The 13,251-nt window shown below is 36.4% G+C and overlaps 1 protein-coding gene across 2 annotated transcripts in view; it reads right to left on the bottom strand.

Annotated features, from left to right (window-relative positions):
- Ros1 (ROS proto-oncogene 1, receptor tyrosine kinase) overlaps positions 1–13,251 on the bottom strand; it is a 95,850-nt gene that overhangs the window by 25,077 nt on the left and 57,522 nt on the right. For both annotated transcript variants that reach the window (XM_013032802.1, XM_013032801.1), the window contains 8 exons: positions 12,767–12,969; positions 11,332–11,476; positions 10,228–10,460; positions 9,965–10,141; positions 7,963–8,131; positions 6,736–6,853; positions 4,176–4,366; positions 2,213–2,296 (listed from right to left, as the gene is read on the bottom strand). In XM_013032802.1, the coding sequence (XP_012888256.1) occupies positions 2,213–2,296; positions 4,176–4,366; positions 6,736–6,853; positions 7,963–8,131; positions 9,965–10,141; positions 10,228–10,460; positions 11,332–11,476; positions 12,767–12,969 (1,320 nt within the window). The remainder of the gene's footprint in view (positions 1–2,212; positions 2,297–4,175; positions 4,367–6,735; positions 6,854–7,962; positions 8,132–9,964; positions 10,142–10,227; positions 10,461–11,331; positions 11,477–12,766; positions 12,970–13,251) is intronic.

Here is a 13,251-nt window from a genome sequence, read left to right as displayed (position 1 = left end):
GGTTTGTCTTACTCCATCATTAAAGGGAAAATTCCTTCAATTAGCAATTGTATGGAATATTAGCTATGTCTAGTCACCAACCCAAAGTCTGTCTGTGCTTATTTTTAAAACTTTGTTTCAATGTTGTAAGTATAGCTGGTGAGAGCCTTCACCACAATATAAATTTTAGAACAATTACTACTTTATTTTAATAACTCTATCTTTTCTCATGCACACATACACACACACACACATACATACTGCCACTTATAAAACCACATGCAATGCTAATAAAAGCAAATCTGACTTAGTTTAGATATAGTGAAAAGCCCATGAGTTCAAAACAGAATAAAAAACCTTTTACTCTTGAGAAAGTCAGATATCCTTAGGATGTCTTGAAAACACAATAGGTGGTCTGAAATTATCTCACTTTCCTCCACTAGAGTCATGGGTTTGAACAGTGGTGATGTACAAGTAGGCAAGCAAAAGACAGTTGACAGACTCTTCATGTAACTTCCCTTCTCAGTAAGAAAGCAGACAAGCAGTCAAGCCCATATGCCAACTGCCAAATATACTACAGGCATCATGTGTAATTCTGGAGGGACTGGCTTAGTGGCACAAACATCAGCTGTGCAAGACTTAGACTCCCTGGAACCACAGGTTAAAGTCCTAGCACTGCCGGCTGAAATTTTTAGCTTTCTCCATTAATTAAAGGAGTGTTCCACATATTCTCTGGATAGGATCTTTGAAATTAAAGCTCAATTCAAGTCCTATGTGATCCCGGACACTTCATGACTCTGAACAATTTGAAGACAAAATAAAGATTTGACATACTTAATGAATATTGGTTTTCTTTACCACCAGAGAGTCTCAACTTTATATTTGCAACATTTTCTTCAATTTCCCCTTGTCACTTTCTGTTACTTACAAAGTAAGTCATAGCTTCTCAAACATGAGCCTGAGTTTCTTTGTTGGTAGTCTTTCCTTCCTAGAATTTTTCAGCATGTCAGACAGGACCATATATTTTATAACCCAAATCAAGACATTCAGGAAATTGAAAGAAAATGCTATTCATATTTATACCAAAACAATAGAAATAAAGCAAACCATGTGCCACTATAATTATCTACAGGACCAACATCTAATCATTCCATTTATGATTTTCTCATTTTTAAACTGAATTTTTAAAACAAGAAGGGAAGAGTTAGATTTTTAGGACTATTGCAGTAATGTAAAATAAATAATGGGAAATAGCTAGCTGTCTATCAAATCTAATTCTTCTGCATTTTTTTTGTTTGTTGGATGGTTTGATTGGTTGTATTTTTTATTTTTGTTATATATTTTTATAAATGACAAAATATTTAAAATAAGCCAGTCAGATATCAAAAGCAAGAATGCATCTTACATGCTATGAATGGATCTCCCGTGAATGAACCTCTGCTCATTCCAGACCAGACTGTCTGCCTGGAGACCAAAAGTACCAACCAATGGTTATCACTGGCCCCTTATTAATCCTCTTATTTTTGTACCCAGAGTTATTGTATTTCAATCTGTATGTCACAACACTTGCTATGGCCAACCAGAAACAAATACTATTTTAAAGAAAGCTAAAAGATGGTGCCAATAGTTGGTCCGAAGGCTGTGGGTTATTGTTAAGCTGTTTCAGATGGTGCCAATGTAAATTGCTTTATCTAAAGTATACAGTAAGATGCAAATACAGATATACTTTTCATAAGGTAGTAACCCCCATGGTTTAGATCCAGAATATTCCTCCAATTCCCATTTTGTTAAAGCCTTGGTTCCCAGCAACTGGGAGGTGGTAGAAACATTCAGATGCTCAGAGGCTAAAAACTGAGGACTGAAATTCAAAACCAGCCAAAGCAGAAATGACCGTGATACTTGTATCTCCAATTAACTAGTAAGAAGCTAGAAGTAGAGGTATGACTCAAGTGGTAGAACACTAGCTCTCGAGAGAAAAAGCCAAACAAGAACATAAAAACTTGAATTCAATCCCCAGGACCAGCATACAAATTAAATAAATAAATAAATAAATTTCCTCACAGAAATGAGTAGCTTTAACATCCAATGGCAATAAAATAATCATTGTGGATTTTGTTATCTTATCTAAGTAATTCAAGTTTTATGTAGGAGATGAGATAAAATTAAAAGATAAGTCAAACTGGATGATCAAATGAATATCTTAGCATCTAGTTCTAAAAATCTATATACTTACCAAAGGTTAATGGGACTGTAACAATCAGAAATATTCCAAGTATGATAGAAAGTATGAAACTTGTTTCTGCTGTCCAAAAACCATCTAATCAGATAAATGGAAAAGAAAATTAATTCATAAAGTAAAACTGAATTGTCTAGATATGCCTATATGGTGATTACCTAGAGCTAGCTTCTCCTGGATTTTTGCAATATTTTATTCTTTTTAATTTAAATTTTAAAATTAATTCTTAAAATTTAAATTTAAATTTTTAATTTAAATTTAAAAATTTTTAAATTTTAAACACTTTTAAAATGTTTAAAAGCATTTGTAGTGAGACTATATGTACCACAAGAAAGCAAAATACAAGTTCTTTCTCTTCCACCCCCTTTTTTCTAGAGCGATACCATCAACACCTCACTGGAATATGTTCAGCTAATTTGTATTTTAAAGTAACTAGAGAAACATGCATAATCTTTTAAATAAAACCAAAAAGTGTGAATCTTCATATAACATAGTTAGGATTATTCTGTTCTATAATAGCTTCATTCCCACTTATTCCATGGATGTTAAACTGAGGAATATATATATATATGAAAAAAGGGAACATTTTCTTAATTTCAGTTTAAGGTAAAGAAAGACACATAGGTTGGCAAACTATGAGCCAGATCTGGGGCACCCTGGTTATATATTTCCTATGAGTTAAGAATTGTTTTTGCATCTTTAAAAAAACAAGATAAAGAATATGCTGGGGGATTGGGGAGGGCTGGGAAGGTGGCTCAGTGGTAGAGTGCTTGCCTTGCATGCATGAGGCCCTGAGTTCGATTCCTCCCTACCACAGAAGCAGAAAAGGCCAGAAGTGGCACTGTGGCTCAACTGGTAGAATGCTAGCCTTGAGCTGAAGAGTTCAAGCCCCAGGACTGGCAAAAAAAAAAGAAAGAAAGAAAGAAAGAAAAGAAAAAGGGAATACATGGTAGTTGGGTGTGGGCCTTCCTGTTAGGCTTAAGGAAATGCAAATTGAAAAGCCTAGTGATAAAAAGTTTCTTACCAAACTACTGGGAGTAACTGTACATGGATAAATATTGGTAAAGATAAACTACAACTGGAGGACAAATCATGGAAAGCCTTATATGACATATCGAGGTTTTTTATTCTGAAAATAGTGAATAAATAACCATGTGGGGTTTTTAAAGAGTGGTCAAGGGGTTCAGTTTGTAGTTCAGCAAACTGAAATATCAACAGTGTGATTAAGGCAGAAGCACCAACATGAAAAGACACCTTACATTTGGTAGGCCAATGTAGAAATAGGAAGATCAGAACTCAGCAGAGAGAAATAGAGATGGCAAAATCAATACAACCTGGTGCTTGTGTAGAGAGAAAAACATGGCACCTATGTGATTAGAAAGATATGGCATCACATAAAATAGGATAGAACAAAAGACATACATGCTAAGAAAGAGACAAAGAGCAGTCGTGAGCATGCTGTGCATAGAAATTTCGAGTACCGTGGTGGGTATGATAGTTTATAACACCAGCAGTTGGAGGGCAGAGGCAGGAGGTTGTAAGTTTAAGGTCAGTCTAGGCAACATAATGAAACATTTACCAAAGAACTAAGAGAGATGAGAAAAACAGAGAGAGACAGGCAGAAAGAAACACATGGATATGGAAAGAAAGAGAGAGCAAATTAGTGCACCAGGCCACAGGATAATAAAGCTAGACAGATAAAAACCAGATTAAAGACAGTCCTGGAACCTTTTTAGGATCATAGAATTTATGTAATAGATGTTATAAGTATCTTATTATTGAAGACAGAAACAAAATGATGATAATAATGTTATAGGAAGATCATGTGAAATTAATTGTTCAATAGTTCAGATGATAGTTATACAGTCCCTGAATCTATTGCTAGTATTTAGGATTCACCTATCTTAATCACTAAACCTTCATACAATAAGCTAGTAGGCAGATAGATATGGTAACATACCTTCAGCTAATATAATATCCTCACTCACTTCACTATGTTCACCAAACCCAAGATTATTTGCAGCTACTACTCTAAACTGAAATGTTCCTTTTAAGTTTTTGGACTTCCATGTGCAAATGCTATTGCAGGACCCATTAAATGCCATCTTCCACCTTAAGTTGTGGTTCTGTGCGTCATTTGAAATGCCCTTTCTGTAAGAGAAACAGCAAAGTGGTAAATACAGAAGATAAATGTGACAATATATATGTGATGTCTAGTTGCTCCTGTATCATTTCAATGAGAGACCTCTAAAGATTCTGGTTGCATTCATTTTCTTTGACCTAATTTCCCCCAAAGCATGGTTTTATAAAACCATCTGAGTGATGCATGAGCCATCGAACTCAGCCCATCAAGTAAGTTATGAATAATCAATAGCCAAGTGAAAGCTGATTATCCCTTTTCTACTATTTAGAATATATTCCAAACACATCGGGCGACTATTTCACAAATTTTATTATTATTACTGTTATTGCTATTATCATTGTTATTATAAAGGTGATGTACAGAGGGATTACAGTTACATAAGTCAGATAATGAGTTTATTTCTTTTTGAACAGTGTCACCTCTTCCCTCATTTTCTCCCAATTATCCCCTTCAGGCCTCTTCTCCCCCACAAGTTGTATAGTTCATTTTCAACATAGTGTCTAGTGAGTGTCACTGCTGCATTTGTTCACCCCTTGTCCCACTATTTGTGTGCTCCCTTACCCTCCCCAAAATAAATAAACTTACATACATGACAAAAGGTACAGAAATCAAAAATAACAAAGGAGAAAACAAACAAACAACCTCTTTTTTGTTTCTTGTAGCTCATTTCAGTAAAAGATTACCATATACATATAGCTATTGAGCCTTTGTGATCCTTTTCCTACTTTGGTCTTACTGTATGAATATCTAAAGTACTGTATAATTTATAAATGGTGTATATATATTCATCCACTGGAATTCTATGCTTCCATCAGAAAGAATGATATTGAACAATCCATAAGGAAACGAAAAGACTTGGAAAATTTACATAAGCAAAGTAAGCCAGACCCAAAGAAGCATAGGTTGCTTGGCTCCCCTCATCTGTTGTAAGCAGAATGATAATTTTCAGCTGGGAAGTTCATAAGTTTCTCTTTTTTTTAATTCTTTTGTGTCAGTACTGAATCTTGAACTCATGGCTTGGGCACTGTGTCTCTTAGCTTTTTTTACTCAAAGCTGACTCTCTACCATTTGAGCCATTTCCAGCTTCTTAAGGGTTAATTGGAGATAAAAGTCTTATAGACTTTCCTGCCCAGGCTAGCTTTGAACTGCAATCCTCAGATCTCAACCTTCTGAATAGTTAGGATTATAGGTGTGAACAACCAGTACCTGACCATAAGTTTCTTAGCTTTCTGTTCTTTTATGTGATTCATAATTGCATAGCATTTTGACATAGCGACACAGAGTCACTGAAGCTATAAAATTCCTTTTGTCATTCCTGTGAACTGTGTATCAACAGGGAATGCATGGGGCAAAAGATATGCAAACTATTTAGATGGAGTCCTGCAATTAAAGTCTTCCTAGAGGGAGGCATGGCCATTGAATACAATTAGGATCGCATGCCACCAAGATAGTACTGCGAGTCAGAATATATTTTATTATGCATGAAAAGAAGTAACAAAAATTTATTTCATAAGAGTTCCTATTGGAGATATGGCCAAGAGATTTCTCTAGCATGAGCAGGAACAAATTTTTAAGGTTATGGGGATGCCAGAGAAAGACGAAGCAAAAATAGATCCAAAGCTTACGTTGCCAGGACTATAATTATAGAAGTGACTTTTGTCCTTGGAGCTTCTTAAAAGATGGTTTCATAGTCCCGTGAGGGGAGTGTTTTTGGAATTTGGAAATTGTCCCTCTTGTTGGCCTGAAATCAGACCTTTTGAGCCAGTTGTAGTTCACTGAGCTCCCCATGCTGGCCAAGTTTGAGGTTGCATGTGTTGATCCGCTACTAGCTTTCATTGACAGCACATACGCAATCCCTGAGAACCCACTGCAAACTGTATGCTTCACAACAGGTAGGGAAGTTGCACACCTATAACTTGAGAGCATTTCAGCTCCTCCCCTATGTTTACATTCTGAAAAATATCTAACTCATTGCTGTTTCCCACTAGGGAGTACTTAACCTTGCTAAAACAAATGATCAGAAATGTATGTGCATGCCATCATCTAATATCAAACAACAGCACAGCTTCTTAAATGGAACAGATATAAAGCAAATTATGGCTGCATGGACCTTCAATTGAATGATTTCTCTGAAAAGTTTTAATAAGCAATTTTAGATTTTTAGAGACTCGTGTAAGTTGTCTTATAATTAGAATACCAAGGCTGACCTCTAGGGGTTGAGCAAAGAACATATTGATGCTTTCAAGATCCTTCCTTGCACTAAAGATGCCTTGTGTTTCCATACAAATTCACCTGCATAAATATTACATTTAATCGTCTTATACTTTGTTGCCTAGCTCTTTATAGTATGTTAAGGCAGTTTTGCAAACAAACATACCTGATCTCAAGGATGTAGTAAAGAATTCTGTTTCCATTGTCTTCAGCCTTTTCCCACTGTATTGAATTTTTACTCCCTTCTAATAGTTTGGGAATGCCTGGTTTACTTGGGACTCCAGCTTTGAGGAAAAGAGAAAATATTGATTGAGTATACAATGAAAAGTATGCAATGTCTTTTATAGAAAGGTAAGTACATTAAAAATAATCATAAAATATTCTGATACAAGTGTATATTTTTAAATGAATGTCTGAAGTTTGATCCGTAATAGACAATTGATTACTGATGGGATTGGCATTAAATAAATTATAAATGGAAATAAATCTATCATAAATTTTGGAGCATTCATCTCTGCTCTTTGTTATTGTTATTTTAGCAATACTAAGCTTAAACTTAGAACTTTGTACTTGCTCTACCACTTGAGCCATGCCCTGGACATTTCCCTTTACTCTAATAGGGATCAGCTTAGACTTAGACGATATCTCAGAATACTGATCGAATTGTTAGGTTTTTCATTTGACATTTAAAATACAGAAGTCATTAAATAAGTACTTTCTTTAACACTCACTTGTCTTTTTTATTCAATTCTCACTGCAAAATATCATAGCTAGACAGAAAAATCAGAATGCTGAAAGAAGTGACTTTTCCCAGCTCAGGATACTTCAGGACCATATTATTTCATCACTTCCTGTAATGACACACCTAACTCTTCCATTTCTTCACTTAAACTCTAGAAACAGGAATCATTCCTATTTAAGAAAAAATTTCATCCTCCATGATTGATGAAGAGATAAAAATGGATCTGAGAAGCCTGTAGTCTTCCTACATGATGAGATTTAGTAGTAGTAGTAGTAATAGTAGTTGTTGTTGTTGTTGTTTTAGTTGTACAAAGGGGCTTAAATTCAACGTTGTTTTATGAGTACAATGAATCTAGTCAATGTCACCGGTTCCGTAGCTCTCCCCCAGTTTCTCCCAGCTCCACACAACATGATGAGTTTTTGTTCTTGCTGTTTGGTTGCCAGTCCTGGGGCTTGAACTCAGGGCCTGGGCACTGTCCCTGAACTTCTTTTGCTCAAGGCTAGCACTCTATCACTTGAGCCACAGCCTCACTTCTGGCTTTTTCTGTGTATGTGGTACTGAGAAATGGAACCCAGGGCTTCATGCATGCTAGGGGAGCACTCTACCACTAAGCCACATTCCCAGATCCATGATGAATTTTTTAACCCTCACCTTTTGTCTTAAAGCCTTCTGAAAGTGAGGTGCTATTTTCTCCTGTCATATAAACCACAACTACTCGGACATGATAGAAGGTGTAAGGTTGTAGGTCCGTGATGTTACAGACATAAGCTGGGCCTTGGCTGCAGGAAGCTTTGGCGTGGTAAAACTCATTGTGTTTCCACTAGGAATAAAAAAAGTGTCAACTAACATTTGTGTTTCCTGAAGAAAGTCTTCTTAGACCTAGAAAATTTGTAAGCCTGTGACAAATTGATTAAAAGTTAAACAACATTTACTTTCTATCAATGACTTGACATTATCCATAACTTTAGCCTAATACTAACAGCTATTTTATTTGTTGTAAGCTCACGTGAATAAAGCCCTTAGGGACAAACCCGAGGTAGATGTTCACCAACTTTTCACCAGGGGAAGGTTCAAAGCTGCAACTTTTTGTTATCCCTTGAGTAGATATCCTCCTTGAATCAGGAAGCTAAGAGCATAAAATTCACAGCTAAGGAACAATGGTGGAGCTTAACAATGGTAACATCAATTCCAGACATTTGTTCATTTCACAATAATGACCTTACAGAGTTGGAGTGTATGAAGATGCTCATAGTGACTTACAAACTAAAACATTTCAGCTTTTCTTCTTAACATCCACCTCAGCCATTGCACTGCACTTCCTTATAGTTACACATAGCAAATCCATATCACTAAAAGACGGAAGCTAAGTAACCGCATTAGAAGTACAATACCAGGAAGCTTGTTTTCATTCATATCTACCACTAGATATCAGAGAATTCTTTCTCTGTGATACTGTTTTTTATCTGTATTTTTTAACCTTAAAATGATATTTTACTTATCCAAATAGGAAAAGGTGAAAAGTATAGAATTTTGTCATGGGTTCTTGGAGTATTTTCCTCAGTCGTTTTCCTAAAAAGGTAAGTTTTCATAAATAAACACTTCATATCCCCCTTTTCATTGCATGGCACACATCTGTAATCCTACTATTCAAAATGCTGAGATCAGAGAAGTGCGGTTAGAAGTTAGCCTGGGAATAAAAAAATAAAGAGCAAAAATCTAGACTTGGCAACATACTTCAAGTGATAGAGCACTAGCCATAAGAAAGAAAACAGAATAAGAAATGCTGAGTTCAAGACATTCGGTTCGGGCTGGGAAGGTGGCTCAGTGGTAGAGCTCTTGCCTTGCATGCATGAGGCCCTGGGTTCGATTCCTCAGCACCACATAAGCAGGGGGAAAAAAGCCAGAAGTGGCGCTGTGGCTCAAGTGGTAGAGCGCTAGCCTTGAGCTGAAAAGCTGAGGGACAGCCCCCAGGCCCAGAGTTCAGGCCCACGACCAGACCCCCCCCCAAAAAAAAAGAAAGACATTTGGTTCTCTGGACAGATGAAAAAAAACACAAAATGTTAATGAACTCCTATGAATAGATTTACCAACATTAAATTGAATATGCCATTCTTGTACACTTTGGTGATTTAAAAATTATACAATTCATAATCTAGATCTATCACTGCTCTGCCCTCAAACGGTAAGAGATGTTTTTCTTCTTTTCTTGTGCTGTTACCAGGGCTTGAGCTCAATGCCTTGTGTGCTCACTCAACTTTGGGCTCACAGCTGGCACTCTGACCCATGCTTCCATCCCAGAAAGGGTTTTTCCAAACCAAGTTTAGGGTTTCATTTTTTCAAATTTATCATATCAAATTGTTATAGACTTTAAACCAGAAAACCATGCTGAAAGCATATAACTAAGATAATACTATGAAATCAGCACACTAGAGCATATACTTTTTGCTCAGAGCCTCTTGAGAGCAAATCAATCTTTCTGGCAGTTCTTTTTATCAGAAATTAGTCTGGATGGCCTATCACTTCTATACACCAAACCTAAATTAATAACTGTTATCAAATACATTGTTGGTTTATGCAATAGAATATTATAGACATAGGAAAAAGCTTCTCAACCTATTCTGTATCTTAAAGAGTTGTGTTAGAAAAAATCTACCTGCTGGAGTTCAAACCAAAATCTTATGAGGTTAGTATTAGGTGGTGCCATCCAATCGAATTGCAAACTAGTGTTATCTGGGATCAAGCCATAGGGTTTCTCCGGTGTATTGAACATTTTCACAGTGACAGCATGACTCTCAGCACACCACATTTCCTCGGGGTGGCAGGCCAGAACCTTTTTGTAAAAAAGAACAGTTTGTTTAACTTTTTCAGAACCTGTACTTGAGAATGACAATGGAAAATGTCCAATATGCTCTGTACCTTTAACACGTAGAGTTGTCCACCAGACAGTTTAGTAACAAGGAGGCTAAGTTGTGTATTTGGAAATTCGCTTTGTCTTAGAGGAGTCTCAGGAATTGGGGCCAGATGTGAGATTGTCAGCTGATAGCGGACAGAATCTTTTGGTCCATTTGGCTTTTGAGATTCTCTCCACGATATAAGGAGCCTGGTGTCTGACAGCACAGTTGCATTAATAACACACACCGCTCCTGGTACTGAAATAAAGAGCAATTCAGGATAAGGAACAGTGCAATAGCACTGAAGGTGGGAGGAAGAGAGGAAATCACGGGGGAGCAGCCCTATCATGTGAGCACAAGGACTACTGCACATCCAGAAGGAAAGTCAGCCTTTACCAAAATGGCAAAGGAGCAGTTTGCCTGATGGACTTGCCTACTTATGCCTGATGACTAAATGATTATCTGACTCCAGCTGTAGGATGCAGGCTGTGATGAACGTGCTCAGAAACATCTTAAATTCAATCACTATCTCTTAAAACACCTTTGTAGACTCCAGACCTGTTCTTTTCTTTAAAAGGTGATGTTATATTAAAGTCTCAATGGGCTCCACACAGTTCACAGAAACGGGATGGTTTTCCTGTCTCCTCATATGAAGAGAGACCAATAAAAAATCAAATGGGAAAAGAGTAACGCTGTGTGGCAAGACCAAAACTTAGGCAAACTACTGATTTTGATGTTTCTTTTCACTTTGAAGAAATGTTATTCACCGCCTTCAGGCCTTAGAGGATAGGAGTCTAGTCATCCAAATACTTTTCCACAAATTTATCTTTCTTGTTAAGTTTGAAAAGACTCATATTGGTTTGGGATGTGGCTTAGTGGTAGAGTGCTTGCCTAGCATCCATGAATCCTTGAGTTAGATTCCTCAGTACCACATAAACAGAAAAGGCTGAAAGTGGTGCTGTGATTCAGTTGGTAGAGAACTAGCCTTAAGCACAGAGAGGCTCGGGGACAAAGCCTAGACCCTGAGTTTATGCCCTCGAACTGGCAAAAATAAAAGACATAATTTTTTAAAATGCAGACAAATATATCCCATGTTTCACAAAAACCCACCCTAGAAATCCACACTCACCTCCACGTTTAGTTTTTCCAAAAACCTCTTTTCCCAGAGGTAAGCTTTCCAAAGGATCAGAATAATAATTCTTTACTGCTATTTGTATCATATATGTGGAAAATGGTTGTAATCCACCAATAAGGACTATATCTTCCTGAGATTCCTATAATTTTAATTTTTACAAATCAGCATCTGAGTCTTGCTTTATATAAATAAGTTATCATTTATTTAGCCAAAGAGAAAATTTTCACAGACTCAAAAATACTTAGAATATTTTAAAATTCTAGATTATTAATAAAACACCAGCATCTTAATCTATCCAGACTTAAATTGTTTAGTATCTTTATGAATAATCAGCAACTGATTGACATCCATGAGCCAACTTTGTAAAATAAGTCATTTCAGATAGGAAGTTAAATTTGCAGAGAAAGGCATTATTTCACTAGGATTATAGTAGACCTTCAGTAAGATCCTATCATAAAATAGTGACATCTAAGTGGGTACAATAAAAGATAAGTGATATTATCCATTTATTTTAAATAAAGTTCATGAGAGTAAAAGGATGTTTCTCAACTTGGTGATTCAGAATTATCTAGTATGCTTCAAAAATTATTATGCTTCAGTTTCACTTCTGTAGATTCTAAGTGAATTGTTTAGGGTGAAGCCAAGGTTGAGAACCACTGTCTTAGACCAATCGCAATAAATGTGAACACAGTATGATAGATTAGTTCTCATAACAGAAATGTCCAATGTTATAAGCACAGGCTAGGTCAAGCAATTTGTCTCTAAAACAACTCCTTTTAGAAATGTACAAGGGAAAACTAAAATACACAAAGTAAAGGAAATAACAAAGAATCCTGTATATTTTATGACAGAGAATGTAATGTTTAATGTCCGATAGTCAATGATGAATCCCCTCTTTTGAATATATGTATGTATATACATATATATATATAATTCCATCACTGAAACAACTGAATTACCAGTTCCAATGTTGAGATAAATGGTGCTAATTAATTTGCCCATTGAAGAATTATCTAGTAAATTGCTGCTATTTCAACTATTATAAAACTGCTAGACACACAAGGACAACGTAAAAACAGACCATCCTTGCATTTTATAACATATAGAAAATAGCAGACAAAAAAATAATCCAAAGTGCTATAAAGACACCCCCCCCAAAAAAAACCACAATTCTCTCAGGATAAATAGAAAATCAGGGGAAAACAACTCAGTTCTCTCAGGAACTCTAATAACAGGCCCAAGTTAATATACTAACCTGAGAGTAGGTTTAAGTTAGACAAGAAAGCTAAAACCTAACATCTTTTGATGAGCCATTGGCTGTAAGAAGTTACCCCACAGAGCACTGGGGAAGTCTCTAGTTATCATTGATACTTTTATATCATAAAAACTCATCTTGTGAAAAGTCAAAAACAACTAACTCCCATCTTACCAGCACTCTATAGTTCAGTTCAGAGCTGGTTATAATGTCATTAACTTCCTTATAATAAACCAAGAAGGTTGGTGTAGGGCTGATGATGCCATGCAGCGTGAGCTTTGTCTTGACTGGAGGTAATCTGATTGTAAGGCTGGTGTTGGTGGCATTAAGTATAATTGGTTCTCCAACATCTGAAGCTAGAGTCAGATATGCATTGTCTAAAATAAGAAAACAACTAGGATTAGATAAAGCATAAGAGGAACAATATATTCCTTCAACCTCAGTAGCATATCAAAGCTTGGAAAGAAATTTGTAACACATACGTAACTCTTTCTGGGAAGGATACATACAAAACCACTTTCAAAATGATGCTCCCTTTGAAGAGAAGAGAAGACATGGGAGGAGAGAGGAGGTCAGGAGAGGGGAGCAAAGAGAGGAGGACAAGAGGGAGAGAAGGAAGGAAGGAAGGAAGGAAGGAAGGAAGGAAGGAAGGAAGGAAG

Source organism: Dipodomys ordii, unplaced genomic scaffold, assembly GCF_000151885.1.
Source record: "Dipodomys ordii isolate 6190 unplaced genomic scaffold, Dord_2.0 Scaffold157, whole genome shotgun sequence".
Classification (NCBI taxonomy): domain Eukaryota; kingdom Metazoa; phylum Chordata; class Mammalia; order Rodentia; family Heteromyidae; genus Dipodomys; species Dipodomys ordii.
The sequence above is the reverse complement of the archived record's forward strand: the minus strand, read 5'-3'. Positions and strand labels throughout refer to the sequence as shown.